General features: G+C 46.8%; 1 protein-coding gene and 1 long non-coding RNA gene across 2 annotated transcripts in view; one reads left to right on the top strand and one right to left on the bottom strand.

The window, feature by feature from the left end:
* Positions 1-16,698, top strand: part of LOC149346672 (uncharacterized) — a 42,192-nt gene that overhangs the window by 3,300 nt on the left and 22,194 nt on the right. The gene's annotated exons all lie outside the window — the stretch shown is intronic.
* Positions 886-7,383, bottom strand: LOC149346675 (uncharacterized). The gene has a single exon (XM_089586599.1). The coding sequence runs from the start codon at positions 4,189-4,191 to the stop codon at positions 3,265-3,267; it is 927 nt and encodes a 308-aa protein (XP_089442725.1). The 5' UTR covers positions 4,192-7,383; the 3' UTR covers positions 886-3,264.

Genomic DNA, 16,698 nt, shown 5'->3' with positions numbered 1-16,698 from the left:
TCTAAACAAAACGCGTACACTGCAAGCACTCACGAGAAAATGCCATTGCACAGATTACTACTTTCGTGGGCCATAGCTTTGAGCACTGAAATTAGTGGAGCAAGAAATTCTTTTCTGGAAGGGCATGGAGGTGTGCCTGGGCGTGAGAGAAGCTTAGCTATTTACACAGCCAGTTTAGCCAAGGCACAGCACAGCTCTTAGGTTCTATAACGCGGACCACAGTTTGCACAATACTTTGTATGACAGCACCTGTAATCAAATACCCATGACAAGTAGGCAAAATCACACAAAAAAAATTGGCTTTGGTCTCCCCCCCCCCCCCCCCCCCCCCCCCACTTGACAGCACATGTACAGTGCTCTAGAACCTAGGTTCTAGAGCACTGTAGCACATGCACACAGCTGCTGCAGAGCTCGGTTTCGCCGGCGCGCCGCGCCACCGGCAGTAGCAGCTCCTCAGCACCACGTGACCAACCGGCTCACGGCCGCGGCGCCGCCACGGAGCTGAAAAGGTGCCACGATGAAGGCTGGAAGAGCTGACGTAGTGTAGCTCTCGCTACAAAACAGATATAAAATTGAAGCTCACAATACAAAGCTTAATTTTTCACACAAAACTTAGTTCATTCAAAGCACAAAAACACCTCATGGAAATTTTGCAAGGCTCACTTCTACGACATTTGAACACAAAAAATGTTGGAGGGCCACTTATGCTCCGCCCTCAAAAGTATGATGTGAGAGGGCCTCTTGCCCATGCAGAAGTGGACTCTGCTTCCTCTTTAACAATCAGTCATTTTGCGAAAGACCACATGGCATACGTATAAAGCCCCGCTTTAAGCAAGCCATACGAACTGCCTGCATGGTGTGTGGCTCGCAACTCGTGGGTCAGAAGTTTCCGATGCACCGCTGGTGTGGCTGGCACCTTGTATGGGAGTATCGTGTAAATGCCACATTTTCGACCAGTCTGGATTTTTCTGTCATGCCGACACCGGCTTTTATGCGACACAGCGCCTTTACACTTTCGTGTAAAAAAAAAAAAAATGGTAAGGAATGAAAAGCCAGGGTAACAACTGCTCTTCCGGCAAAAGTATAAAACACTGTCAGCTAAATTACAGCGCCCTAGTAATAGATTTATAATATTGAGGGAACCAGTCCGAAACAGAGAAATATGCCACTTAGTAAACATTCAAAAGAGAGAAAGAAAGATCTCAACAACTGGCAATGCAGAAACTGGTACAGTGGTCTGTTTGAATACTTTTATTTCTTAAACACTGCATTCTTAAACGCTGCAAAGAAAAGCCTGCTGTATCACCTCGAGGCTGGAATTCTTATGTCCTTCTCCTATCCCCTATTCACACCGCTGCATCACAAAAAAATAAAAAGAACACTGCAGAAGACGATCCTGAGCTGTTACACAACACAGGAATCTGCATTGGTATTATTTCCCAACTTCATAAACCATGCAACAAAGACAAGTGTACTGGGAATGCACATATTGGAGAAATGGTTCATCCGTTTATCGGCCTGACATGGCTGATAGAGACGAGGCAAAAGCAACCACTCACACATGCTATTTGGCAGCATTTAGCTTTACTTTGGTAGCAATTAACAAGAACTCGGCCAGTAATATTTTTGGCCAGGAGAACCTTACTTCACAGCACTGCTGTTTTCCTTTCGTGCATCTTCAATTTGTGCCGCAACAAAACGTGCTTGACCCCAAAAGTCGTCAGGCACAAGTCACACTGGAATGGCTTTTCACCCCTGTGGGCTTACACATGCTTCTTGAGGGTTGACTGCTTCGCAAAGGAGACGGTTAACAATGGAACGGCTTCTCACCCGTGTGGGTGCCGATGTGCCCTACCAGGTGGTTCTTTCGTGAAAAGCTCCTGCTGCAGCACTTGCAGAGGTACGGACGTTCAGCGGTGTGGATGGTGAGATGCGTCACCAGCTTGATCGTCATCAAAACGTGCCCACCACAGAGGCTACACTTCAAGCCCATGTCTTCGCTCCGGTCACCTCCCTCGCTAGTATCCCTGGTTCTCGCGACTTGGCTCACAAGACAACTTCCATCACCCAAAACTTATCCACAAGGCATACCGTATACAATGTGCAGTGCTGCGTTTGAAAGCCAGAATGTTTTCAATAAAATGCAGTGATTTGTCCAACTTACTGGGCACTGTGCCCGTGAGCTACTAAATTTTGAAGGCGGTCTTACAAAACAGCCTTGCCAGCATGAGAAATGCTTGGTTTGACAACTCAAGCTAAAAGAGCATTCAGTTGTGTAACTCTGCCCCATTTCGAAGTCCATTTACATTTGAAGGAAAAACGTTTCAGTCTGATAACGATTCACGACTGAAGAAGCGCTCGGACACCGTGAGCAATTTGAATGACAGAGCTGACCCATGCACTTCCACTGGCAAGCGCTTTAAGACTCGAACCTTCAAGAATTTTGAGCCAGAGATTCTTTTCTTTTCAAAGAGCAAATGAGTGGCCAGAATCACGACTTTAGTCACGGTATGCAGCAGTTACTAGCACGAAGCTCCCAGGATGCAAAAATCGAAGAGGGTCATTGCTGAAAAGAAATGCAAGAAGACCAACTCCTTCACAATTCAGATCACTACATAGAATACCCTCTGGACCTCTTACTTTGGGGGTACGTCAAGCATCATGTCTACCTGGTACCAATCACATGAGACAACTTAGAAAAAAAAAAAAAAAGTCTGAAAATAAGTACAGAGACGATGATCAAGAACGCCATGGAAAGAGTTCTAATAAGACACCAGAGTTGCATTGCAGTAGATGGCGATCTCTATGAACACGCATTGAAATGAAGGGACTCTTTATGAAGCAACAATCTCTGAAAAAAAAAGAAGCTAGCACCGTTTCCCCTTCCCCAACTCCCTCATCACCTACTTTCATGAGTTTCAAGCTTAAAAAAACAAAGCTGTTTCGTTCTTCTTTTTTCATAAGCAAGTAAGCTTCATCAATTTGACAATGCTTGGCCAACAGTATGCATTTGCGCTCTCATGCAACAAGAGCTGAATGCCCAGATGCCCACAACCAGAAGAGCGACCTTTTTTTTCAGTGTCAGCATGTGCATGATGATTCTCCTGCACTCTCGTGGGACCGCACATGGCTATCGAGGGGTGCCGGCTGAGTAAAGGCCATGGGACACAGGCGGCAGCTGTACGGTCTTTCTCCCTTGTGAATGTGAAGGTGCCTTGTCAGGTCATCTTTCTTGAGGAAGCCCTGGCTGCAGTGGTTGCACTGCTATGGCTTCTCGCCCGTGTGGATGCGAACGTGCCTCTTCAGGTCAACCTTCCTGAGGAAGCTCTTGCTGCAGTGGTCACACTGGTACGGCTTCTCACCCGTGTGGATGCGAAGGTGGTCTCTCAAGTAATCCTTCCTTGTAAAGGCCATGTTGCAGTGGTCACACTGGTATGGCTTCTCACCCGAGTGAATGCGAAGGTGGTCTGTAAGGCAATCCTTCCTTGTAAAGGCCATGCTGCAGTGGCTGCACTGATATGGTTTCTCACCCGTATGGGTGCGAAGGTGCCTCGTCAGATCATCCTTCTTGAGGAAGCCCTTGCTGCAGTGGTCGCACTGGTATGGCTTCTCGCCCGAGTGGAAGAGAAGATGGTCTCTCAGGTAATCCTTCCTTGTAAAGGCCATGCTGCAGTGGCTGCATTGGTATGGCTTCTCACCCGTGTGGATGCAAAGGTGCCTTGACAGGTCATCCTTCCTTGTAAAGGCCATGCTGCAGTGGCTGCACTGATATAGCTCCTCACCCGTGTGGGTGCGAAGGTGCCTCGTCAGGTCATCCTTCTTCAGGAAGCTCTTGCTGCAGTGGTCGCACTGGTATGGCTTCTCGCCCGAGTGGATGCGAAGGTGGTCTGTCAGGTAATCCTTCCTGGTAAAGGCCATGCTGCAGTGGCTGCACTGATATGGTTTCTCACCCGTGTGGGTGCGAAGGTGCCGCGTCAGGTCATCCTTTTTGAAGTAGCCCTTGCTGCAGTGGCTACAGAGAAAGGGGCGCTCTCCGATGTCAATGTACATGAACGGCGTCTCTCTCGCTGACAGTTCTTGTTTAGGTGAACAGCTGGGCCGTTCAGAAGCGGTGGTCAAGTCTGTGCAAGGCAAAAAAGTAAACATCTGAAGGGCATGTGAAAATGCAGACATGAAAAGGTGGCCCACCATTCAAAGAGATCACGAATGGTATGAAGACGCTCTAGTTAAGGACTTGATGTACACTTCAGTTAGTCAAACTTTAAGACAACTAGGCCCTAAAGAAAAGGCTCTCTGTCTGGAAGCTTGCATACACTTCATTTCACCACGACAACTCACAAATGGCCAATCACTGAAAAAAGATATTTGAAGCTCCGAGTAGAAGATGCAAAGGTCGAAAGCACTGTGTCGATTTGAGTCGGTGCTGTTCAGGTAGAAAAGTTCACACTGCAGTACGCACAACTCTGCCTATCACACATGGACATTGTCACCAGCTATCTTATGGAAATTCAAGAGTCATAAAGAAACAACCAACAAGATACAGTTGACATGCAAGACAAAAAAAGCCATCGATGTGGCTCAGTGTTTATGGCACTCGGCTGCTGACCCAATAGCTTATTTTCACAACCACACGCAAGTTGAAATTTTCTTCAGGAAGCTAAACGTTAGCCTAATGATTATATAATATATATGCTCCGGGCTATGCATACAAGTCTGCCTTGGCAAATGATTCTAAAACAAAACGCAAAACAGTAAAGCACACAGGCAACACCAAGCAACTCGGAACAGGCAAAAAAAGAAAAAATTCCTATTTGCGTACCTCGGGATGCCACCAGGACTAGACACTTCTTACAAGTCACAAGCAATCCCGATTGTTACCTTTTGTTGTTTGTGCAATGCATACAAATACAGGACATCAGGCAGGAGAAAACACAAGGGAATGACCACCCGAAATCCCTATCATGCGTGACATAGGCTCTTACACAAGTCTATAGGATATCTGCCAAGTTCTTCAGTTCCATTAGGAACATCATAAAATGTATTATTAATATACAACTGGCTATTAGCTAGTTTGGGCACTGCACCAAATCTATCAATGATCTCTTTTTAATTGAAATCTCTGCTTTTTAAAGCCATTAAGACTATCATCTTGGTGCAGCTCAAGTTTGTGTGTGACTGCAGTTTACGCATGATTAAACAATCTAATAAAGCACAGTAATGAGTAAGTTGTCAAGAACACATGAGTAGGTGGATAACTACGGATTTACAAACTGCACTATGACCACCTGAATTATTAGTCCATGAGGATTAACATCCCGAAGTGACTTAGGTTATTGCCACAGTGGAGGGCTCAAATAATTTCGACCATCTGTTTATCTCTAAAGTCTGCAGTACACGAGTCTCTCGCACATCGCCTCGATCGAAATGTGACTGCCACAGCTGGGATTGAAGCAGTGTCTTTCGAGTCAGCAGCCTTGCACCATAACCACTGAGCCACCATGGTGGTTACCTTAACTATTGCCAGGTAATATGTGGAGAAATACTCCAGAATATGCGTGACATGCACGTGGACATTTTGATCACTTGAAATGCACAAACTTCACACGCATGCAGAACAGAACATGCAAGAATTGCGTATTTATTATACATTGGTATTATGGCAACTACAAATGTGCACAATCTACAAATTTAGATGAGTTATATTTCTCATATATTACGTGGATAACGAATTCCAGAACAAGCACGGGGCACAGACACTGTAATCATGCTTCACCACGCAGCAAGGTAGCCTGCTGCTACGAGTGGCACTGGTGCACCCTTATTGTATCCACAAAAATACTTGCTTTGCTACCACAAAATACTTTTTCGTTTCCTGGTCACAAATGCAAAGTAAAACATGAAACCGTGCATGTGAAGCCCTTCAACCTGACGGCAAGCATCACTCAATGCTCACACCACGTCAGGTGAAGAGACACACCACCTTGCCGACACTTTTCGAAGGAGCACCTTTTAGAAAAAAATGAAATAGGCTCAAAAGCAGGGTTCGAGGCCATCAGATGAACCAGCAATGCAATTTGGACAAATGTGGCACGTTCCACAATCTTTGGTCTTCCTACATATTAAACCGAGAGGTCTGGTCACTACAGTTGCACTTACGAGTTTCTTCAATAAATTCAACGGCAATGTGTAGTTGCACCTCAGCAATGCATTCAGATACAGTTTGAATATTCCCAGCACAAAACAGTGGCACACTACAATGAAAATATGCAACGTTGATCAGCGTAAATAAAATGCAGGTTAACAAAGCATTTATGTGAATGCAATACAAAATGGTAACAATTGGTGCAATACGCTCATGACCTGCATGAATCACGACTGTGAGTGCGGAAACACTTCATGGCAAGATGTGCTGGAGCAAGACTAGGACATTAACGATGACTTGGTAACGGGTAATCCACAGATTGATGCAGTGTAGACTTGCCACTTGTCGAAAATGTAAGAAAGTACGGCTTCAAACCTGAAAAACAAAGAAAAAGAAAAATACATTACCTCTTTATGGGAGTATCCTCTCTCCCTTCTCGCATACATTTATCAAGTTAGTAGTATAGTAGAGGTGCACGAATGTTCTAAACTGCGAATAGCTTGCGAACAGAATTTGCTATTCAATTCGCACTGGACTTTCACTATTTGAACCTCCTGACGTTCAAAAAGTATTAATTTCTTGTTCACCTTAACTCACCACGAAACATAGTGAGGAATGGCAGAATCTAGCACTTGTCACATTTGTTGATTCGCTCTTTCCTAACAGATTTGACTGCCAGTATGAGGCAAAAGACGGTGAGCGGATATGTTATGTTTGGCATAAAATAAATGCACTAATGGCCATGAAGTACCGCTGCGGTGCGGTCACTGTGAGGTCGCAGGTCAGAAAACGAAGTGCACTGCATGCACACGTCATTGAGTCGTGCCACCATGCAGTAGGTAACATGCAATCCTGACTGACAGCGATTCTCTACATTTAAGTCACTACGATAAGAGACACAGCGTGCATGGAAGCAGCTCGGCTTGTAGAGGATATCGGAAGGAGACGAAGCTGCAGGCCGCTTGTGCTACTGCAGTTGTTCTGAGGCAGACACTTTGATGTTCCAATTTTTATTGCGAAAGCAATACTACGCTAGGTTTTGAGCCGTCAGCGTGGTCCCGGCGGTAACCACGTTTGAAGTAGTGATGTCACACCGAGCGGAGGAAAAACTGGAGACCAGTTCGGCTCGTCGGCGTGGTCCCAGGGTAACCACGCCGCTGCTGCTCTTTATCTCCTTCCCTTCCTCTCTCTGCGAGAAGATTACGCGTGGATGTGTATACAGGGTGTCCCAGCTAACTTGGACCAAGATTTATAAAAAAACTAAGCGTTGTTCAGAACTGAAATCGCGTGGATGTTGTTGAGGTTTATCTAAAGTTACAGTACCATTTTTTCGCTCCTCCTATTTGAATAATTAGTCGTGATAAATAAATTAACTTTTTAGATATAGCTTGAAACGTTCAGGCGTCAATAGGAAAGTTGTGGAGCTCCAGAAATATCGTCCAACCCAGGCACTTCCAACGAGATAGACATAGCGTGGCCATTTTTATTCGGGAAAAGCGAAAGCCCGCGGAGTTTAAAAAATAACACGTGACAGAGCGCTCCGTACGCCCGGATGCACCGCGATTACAGCGCTCTCATCCGTGCTTCTTAAGAAACATCACCCGCTTCGGGCCTTTCGTGCTGCCCAAGACAGGGCTTCGCGATGTGCTTGGTTCCAAGGTAAGCGCCAGTGGGTACGGGCGGCAATGGAAAGAAAGCACGGCTCCTGTTTTTCAGCGTAATTCACACGACATTATCAGGATTGTTACGTGCGTCTTTGCTTCTTGGGATCTTGCTCCCAACTTCAAACTCATGAGATTGTGATCGTTCCTCTGCATGCATTCTGCTAACGTGAGTGTGCAGTTATTGCAGCAGAAACGGGAGCCGCGCTTTCTTTCAACTCCCGCCCGAACCCACTGGCGCTTATCTTGGAGCCAAGCACATCGCGAAGCCCTGTCTTGGGCAGCACGAAAGGCCCAAAGCGGGTGATGTTTCTTACAAAGCACGGATGAGAGCGCTGTAATCGCGGTGCATCCGGGCGCACGGAGCGCGCTGTCACGTGGTATTTTTTAAACTCCGCGGGCTTTCGTTCTTGCCGAATAATAACGGCCACGTGAAGTCTACCTCGTTGGAAGTGCCTGGGTTGGACGATATTTGTGGAGCTCCACAATTTTCCTATTCACGCCTGAACGTATCAAGCTATATTTAAAAAGTTAATTTATTTATCTCGACTAATTATTCAAAGAGGAGAAGTGAAAAAATGGTACTGTAACTTTAGATAAACCTCAACAACATCCGCGTGATTTCATTTAAGAAGAACGCTTAGTTTTGTTATAAACCTTGGTCCAAGTTAGCTGGGACACCCTGTATAAGGTGTTCCAACCAAGGCCTCGTTTGTTTTCGCAACCTACCGGGCTTAACCAAGCTAAACCTGTGCCAATTCTTTTGCCCATTAGAATCCAGGAAGTGCGTACATTAGGCCATAGAGACAAGAAAAAAATTTATGGGCAATCAATGAGATTCATACAGTGTATACACTTTGGCGTTAATTTTCTACATGTTAGATAGATTACGTTGTCTATGTAAAGAGAGACCATCGAGCAGGCACTGCTTCGGTCCATTAACACGGACACGGCTCCCTTCGCCTCCAGTCTCTCTCCCTCCCTCAAGTGACCAAGCTCCCTTTCTATGCTCCAGCTGAGAGGCTTCCAATGGTGGCTGGTGCCGCCACCAGAAATTTTTTAGGCCATTCTACCACGACTGTGACAATAATGTTTGATTAATTAAGCGCCGCTTGTTCCTCACTGCAAATGACCAATTCCTGAAGCAAAAAATGGCACAAAAGCAATAAAATGAACTTCTGAACTTTTCCATAGACACATGGAAGGATGGTGGCTATCAGACCTTAATCCATGACTTGAACACAGATGGCAGCACATTCACAGGAGTGGCAACTCCCTGGCACACAGGGCCTCCATGGCTCAGGGTCACACAGTAGACACCTCTGGCAGATGTCTCTAGCACATCTTAGCTCAACATGGGCAAACAGGGTGTCAAGATTACATCAAAGACTAGAGGGCAAACAGTGCGTCACCTCCGACAGCTTATACAATGTACAAAGTTCAACTGTGCAAACTAAAGTGCTTTCCTGCTCCAGTGTAGGAATATTACCCAAATACCTTACTTGTCAGGGAACTCGCAACTAGCGAAATAATTTGATGGGCATTGTGACCAGGTTAAAAGCTATACATTCTACAATCAATGACTTTGTACCAACAGTGGCATCCCAATGAGCCCCTCACAAGACCGCTGAGGCCAAGGCAGTTCTTCTCAAACACGAGTTGTAATAAGCGCCGATCTGTAACAAAACACACTGCCTTTAACTGAGCTCCTTCTGCCCTGGTGGTGTGGGCAGGGCACTTTTATTTTTCTTTCTTTTTAAAGCCCTTTCTAACACACATTCTATAGTGATGCTGCCATCACTTGGCACATGTGAAGAAAACATTCATAGAATTGCTGCTGGGAAAAAAGTGACACAACTAATGTTTGAAATAGACACAATGATTACAAGAAGATGTTGCGGCAACACGGGACCTTAAATCAGGAGGAACTGCAGTGCAAGCAGCAAGACCATAGACAACTTGCAGAAAGCACACACTGGCTACCCATGCTTATCTTTAAGGGGGGACGTGACTTTGAAGTCAAGAAAATTTCGGAAAAAAGAAATGAATTTGAGAAACAGCACATTTCATACCCATAAGGTTTCTCTAAATGTATTCCAGAACATTTTCCCTGAATATAACCCAGAAGTGACTTTGGAAAACGGTGCTCAATCCCTGTAGGTCACAAAAACTGGCTGGGATCCCCGCGAAAACGCCAGTTTTCTAAAAAACATTTTTCTTGGCCCGACTACCCCGTTTGCAGAAAGCCTAGCATGACGCAGGCTTCATGGATTTTCATATAGTTTGTTGCATTGTGTCCTTTGAAAAATTTTTTGCGCAGTGACATTTGTATATTTCCAAATTATTTTTTAATTTTTTCACTCTGTCATTAATTTGACAAGCCGGCAATGATTGCAGTAGGCATGTATGGATATTTATTACTGTGTAGAAAAAACTCAGGTTGATAAATATATTTGGAGAATGTCACAGCATCAGCTGTTTCTTTTGTTAAAAGCTCTGAGCTACTCTAGGCTTCTACCATCTTTTGTTGTATGTCAAACTTTCTGGAAGTTTGGTACAGCAATAAAGCACATAGAAATATATAATGTTAAAACTACTGAATATATAGAAGAAGAAATCTGTATTTACTCATTTAGTGCACTTCCCACTAAATGTGCCAAATTCCATCACTCCAAGCCAAAAATTTAAGAAACTTTCTCCTCCAAAACCTGCATCCCCCCTTAAGCACAAAACTTCGAAGAGAGAAAAAAAAAGTAGAACTGCCACTGCTTTCCAAAAAATCATTGTAATGTTCTCAGTGTAACATTTCCACACAATATTATATTTTTGCCCATTCTTATTGTTCAATGAAGCCCACAAGAACTGGCACTGCACATGAGAAGACTGGGAGGTGTTTTAAGGTCTCTTTGATTTGGCTGCACATTCTACAGCAGTCCAGGTAGTGCAACACTCGCACACTAACTGGCAGTGTACCTAGTGCCATTTGCACGTCGGCACTGAATCCGATGTTGTGCTGCACTCCTGCACTAGCCTCATCACAAATTCTCATCTTGTGCAAGTAGTGCAAGGTTCTTGGCAAGCTCTACCGCAGTCCAGAAACAGACAGGCCATGCTTGTTTTAGTAAACAGTGTTGTCACATCAGCATTGCGCACGTCACAGGACGATGGTCGCCACAGGCAGCAAGACGGGGTGCCTTTGTATGAGAGACAGAAGGCGGGTGCTGTTTCCTTTAAAGGAGCATAGGCACCTAACTTTCGGGTGCACGCTTTCTTGTTTATGATGATGCGTAAGGCATTATTATATAAGATTACTGCCTGGTATTCTCCTATGACCGCTAGATAATTTATAATCTAATTCCTTTCTCCTGCTGTTTCGCTTTCAACAGCCGAATGAGGACTGTGTCGTCAAAGTGTGGTTACAGGTCACGTGAGGCACGAAACAACTGGAATATAATCGCCGCTTCCACATTGGTTGTCATCCCGGCTCTTGAGGAAGGCTGGCTTCAGCACTGCAGTGAACTAAAATGAAGAAGCAGCAATTATATTGGTACTTTTCTATGCCCCACGTGACATAAAACAACTCTTTGACATCACAGCCATCGTTCGGTCTTTGAAACCGAAATTGAAAATGCATGACAGAAAAATATGATTATAAATTATTTAGCGGTGGTAGGTGAGTACCACATAATGGTTCATGCTTAGCAGTGTCTGCTGCATCATTGTAGACAAAAAAACATGCCACCAATGTTAGGATTCTGCACTTCTTTAATGCATGGGTGATCACGGTGCTTGCAATGACTCGCTGTGACATTTCTTTTCGCCTAGGTGACCTCCACATCTGCATTCGGCATGTGGCAGTATCAGCTACACCTCTGCTTACAGTAGCGACTGTCTTTGAGGTCCCCAGTCAGCCCACACTTATTATTCAGCCTCCGACAGTCATTCCGACGCCAACATCCACTGACAGTGAACGTGAGTAGTGGAGTTTAAATAAAGCGAAACTCAACATTATCAAGCAAATCTCATCACCTGTGAGTGGTAGACGACCGAAGACACTTTTCAGATAGAATGGTTGAACCATGTAACAAACTGTGAAAGGTCTCGCATGACAGATTGAACAGCTAGCCTCTTGAATGAAAAGTCTAAGCATTACGTTACCACCTCTTCAAAGCACCCACTGACTCAGTAACGAACAGTCAACCCGGACCACCCTGCACAACACAACAGGAAGGGAGAACTCAAATTCTCCATCACTGTCAGAATCAACAAGTTTCAAGGACACTGGCAATAAATGTCTGACCTTGAACAAATGCACCGCACAAAAATAGAACCACGCGACAAACACGAACACACAGCTGGCGCAGCAGACCTCCGTGTAGCAAACAAACATTTCTGCACTTAATGCGCTGCCGCTGCACGACAGGGCTAGTGTCACGCAATACTAGCACTGCAACAACAGGTGCTACATTGGCACAGCACTTTTGTGAATCTGCGCACAAAGTGCAGGCATACTGCGGAGACCTTTAGTGCATAGTAACAGGACAGGTCATTTACGAATGAATGAATTTACGGGATACGAGCATTAAGCTACGGGTCTCTGCAGGTTGACAGCAGCTGTCCTGAAATAATCCTGTCCTGAAATAAGCTGTCCTGAAATCTGCCCCTGTGTGCGCGGACTCCACTGATGCCTGTGCCATGAAAACACACAAAAGAGCTATAGTACACAAATGCACAAAAACCATAACAGGACCGTTCAACATACTACATGGTCAACAGTTATGCATTTGTAAGTGGTTACTGAAAGCGATGGACGGACACCAAGGGTATTTCCTTCTTCTTGGGCACCGGGTGTTAAGGCACAAAATCGCACAACATACTTGTTCAAAACCACAACTGTGAGGGGCGGTTCTTTTATCCCAAAAAAGGCCTATGTGATACGACGGAGCCAGTGGTTGTCGATGAGGCTTTCTGGCGTCTACTGCAGGCTACAGGTATCACCATTACAGTCGCGTCCACAGGCTCCCACAAGCAACAAGAGCGCATTATGAACAATTTTTTGCCTGTCTGATCTGCACTGATCATTGCTTATAGGCCCCTATGGCCTAGACATGACTGGCAAATTCGTCGTTGGCGTTGCTCAATTCGCCTCGCAGCTCTGGACCCTTCCTATCACCTGACAGTTCAAAAATAGCCGTTATACATTAGTATACACCCGTGGAATGGTGTGCGGAGCCCGAGTGTGTCAGTATATATTCAAGGGTACACATACAGCCGACATTACAGAGCAGGTGAGGGGCGAAACACTGCGGATGAATCACAGAAGGGGAAGCCTCCTCAGCGGCACTCGCAAGGTATCAACGGAGTGCAGTTTGCCCAAGACTGCGGCTCCAGAGGCACGGAGACACCAACAAGCAGGCTACAGGCTTCGAACTACTCCTTAATATTCGACAGTAGCCGTTGCGATTGTCCAAAGCGTGACGCCAACCGTATGCTGTGTGAGAGCGTTTGCTGATCCGGCAAATTCCACCTGCGGCCGTAGTGTCGGCTGTGTCTGTATCATTGAACATATGCTAACACACTCGGGCCTCTCACACCATTCCACGGGTATATACTAATGTAAAACGGTGGTTTCTCGACTGTCAGGTCAGAGGGGGGCCGGAGCTGTGAGAATTAAGCAACGCCAGCAAGGAATTTGCCAACATAACTTATAGCCTTCACAGCAAGGCTAGCCATATATGATAGCACAACCTCGCGACAGATTAATTCGCTATGCGACTAACGTTGTACCGTTATCACGCCAGATCACCATTCGGCTAGGCACCGGCGCGTGTAAGCAGGTGCACCCCCCTCTCTCTCTCTCACAGCCCCCCCCCCCCCCCCCCCCCCCTCTTCAGCTACCGTTTAAAAGCGCTGGCCGGTTACCAATAAACGTAAGGGGGGCATCTGTAGTTTCAGCCAGCGTCTTTGCTTCGACGGACGCGGTTGTTGCGACGCGCGTCTCTTCTTACTCTTTCCTCGTGTCTTTTAGCTGTCATCTATCTGCACATGGCAGAAGTGGTTGTTCTACTTGTGCGAGCCGCAGTCCTACACCGTGCACTTTCCTTTTCATCCTTCTCACAGTCGCAACAACAACCAATAAACGTCTTCCGATCCCAGCTCCCTCGGTGGACTGCCCGTCTCTTCGGGTGCTGCGTCTCGGCTTTGTAGCACTAAGCGCAGAGCGTCTTGGCCTGGCGTCTCGCCGGCAGCATAGCGTCGCGGCGACTCGGCAACTAAGGGCAAATGTGAACACACACTCCCCGCAAGTCACTCTGGTGCCTGTGTCAGCAAAACGGTCACATCAGAACTCGCAGCTGCAACCTTACGGAGTGTTACGACTTGCCCGCAGAAGAATGAGTTGCAGTAGCAGTTGCAGTAGCAGAAGAGGGCTCACTCGGAAAGGTGTCACTGCGGCAAATCGATCTGCTACTGTGCCTGGACGTTTACGTGGTTTTGCACACTTCGATCGAAGCTTCAAAAAAAAAAAAAAAAAAGAAACCGAAACCAGTCGCGCTTAGCACACTCATTGGGCTCACTAAGCACCCACAACAACACGGCACGCTTTCACGAATCGCAAGCTGTGACTGAAGTGCATCGAACCATCCCTAGAGCTCTGCCGTAGACACATGCATAGACACACGGATACGACTTCGTGAAGCATAAGTACAGCGGCTAGAGCATAAGCTTGCAAAAGAGGTTTCCGCCATGCTTTCCGCGTACAACATGGAACATGGCGTACAAGTTGATGGTGATGCGTACTGCGATGCAGCTTGCTTTATCATGTCAGGCGTATTGAAGAAAGCGAGTTTTGCCACTGTCAATCAGTTTTTTATTTACTCAGTTTTGAACACCAAGGCGTTCTTGCCTTGTATACATAAGGTTGGTAATTTTTACGTTCTGTTAGTTTTTCTTTCATTACGCTTGATATGATCAAGGAAGCTGCATCGCAGTATGCATCACCATCAACTTCGAGTTCTGAATTGCCAGGATCTGCGTACGCGTTAGTTAGCTCTCTTTTGCAAGCTGGTGCTTCACAAAGTTTTATAGTTGTTGCGTATCTACGGCCGAACTCTAGGGGTGGTTCGATGCACTTCAGATTACAGTTTGCGATTCGTGAAAATTGTGCCGTGCTGTTGTGGGTGCTTACTGAGCCCAATGACTGCTCCAAGCGCGACTGGTTTCGGTCTCTTCTTTTAAGCTTCGGCTGTGCAAAACTACATAAACGTCCAGGCACAGTAGCAGATCGGTTTGCCGCAGTGAAACCTTTTCGACTGAGCCCTCTACATCTGCTACTGCAACTGCTGCTGCGACTCATTCTTCTGCGGGCAAGTCGTAACACGAAGGTTGCAGCTGCGAGTTCTGATGTGACGGTTTTGCTGACACAGACACCAGAGTGACTTGCGGGGAGTGTGTGTTCACATTTGCCCTTAGTTGCCGAGTCGCCGCGACGCTATGCTGCCGGCGAAACGCAGGGCCGAGACGCCAGGCCGAGACGCTCTGCGCTTAGTGCTACAAAGCCGAGACGCAGCACCCGAAGAGACGGGCAGTCCACCGAGGGAGCTGGGATCGGAAGACGTTTAATGGTTGTTGTTGCGACTGCGAGAAGGATGAAAGGGAAAGTGCACGGGCCTGCCGGCTGGTGGTGGTGAAAACTTTTAATTGATGAATAGAGTTTGGGAGCCACAGAGTGGCCCCGCTACATGGTAGGCGTCCCTAGTCCGGGAGACCGCATGACGAGGCCCCGTCTCTCGCCCGTTTCACCAGAGCCCTTTGGGACTCAAGCGAGGAGCAGTTGAGGAGGGCAGTCTCCCATGCCTGTCTGGAAGGGGTAGGGGAAGGGGGGGTGGTGGGGATTTTGAGTACATGGCCACACCATGTGGAAGATATCACAGGTCTCCCCACAGTGCGGGCATCGCCCATCCGTGTTAGGATCTTAATGTTTTATGATTGCAGGACAGAGTAAAGTACCTGTCTGCAGTCGCCTTAAAGTTCGCTCCTCAGTCTTATTCAGCCTCTTTGCAGGGGCTGGGAAAAGGCGGTGGTTGTCGCTATAATGCGTTATTATTTTCCTGAATCGAAGCAGTTGCTGATTAGTCTCCGAGCCAGAAGAGCTGGGATGAGGAGCCCGGTGAATAAGCGCTCGGGCAGCCGCGTCAGCGACCTCATTACCTCATAAGCCCTGGTGGCCAGGAGCCCTAATGATTCTTTTCGGTGTTGGATCAGTGGCAGTCAGTCTTAGAATGCAAGCAGCTAAGGGGGAGATCTCCCCTGCCAAGTAATGATCACATACTTTTCGGGAGTCCATGATGATGATTCTCGAATTGGCGTGGGCGGCAGCAAGCACTATCTCTACTTCCTCGGCTCGCATTGAATTCGGGGCTTCGAAAGAAGAGTCCATCAACGTGCATTTCCTGGTGAACGACAGCGGCCGTGTAAAATCCCGTGGGCGATGGCCCTGCTACGTCTACATAATATGCACCGGGTCGGGAGCCGTGTTGTCTCTCAAGAGCCCGAGCCCGCGCTTGTCGTCTGTTTTCGTGCATGTCGATGTCCATGTTACGGGGGAGCGGGGAGACCCAAAGCATATGGCGCCACAGTACTGGGATACGCTCCGCCTCCTCTGGAGTGCAGTCGTGTTGGATGTGTAAGCGGTTTAATAGGCGGCGCCCAGGGGCCGTGTCTGCATGAGCCGCGTGTATTGGTTCACGCACGAGGTGGGCCTCCCGCAGCTCCTGGTAGGAGTTTAGCACGCCCATTGCCTTGAGTTTGGCATTAGAGGTAGCCTGCCACATGCAGATAGAGGATAGGTTAAAGGTAAGAGAAAAGAGTGATAGAAGAGTTGCGTGTCGCAACAAC

Source organism: Amblyomma mixtum, chromosome 4 (genome assembly GCF_055824585.1).
Source record: "Amblyomma mixtum isolate Tamu chromosome 4, ASM5582458v1, whole genome shotgun sequence".
NCBI classification, from domain to species: domain Eukaryota; kingdom Metazoa; phylum Arthropoda; class Arachnida; order Ixodida; family Ixodidae; genus Amblyomma; species Amblyomma mixtum.
The sequence above is the reverse complement of the archived record's forward strand: the minus strand, read 5'-3'. Positions and strand labels throughout refer to the sequence as shown.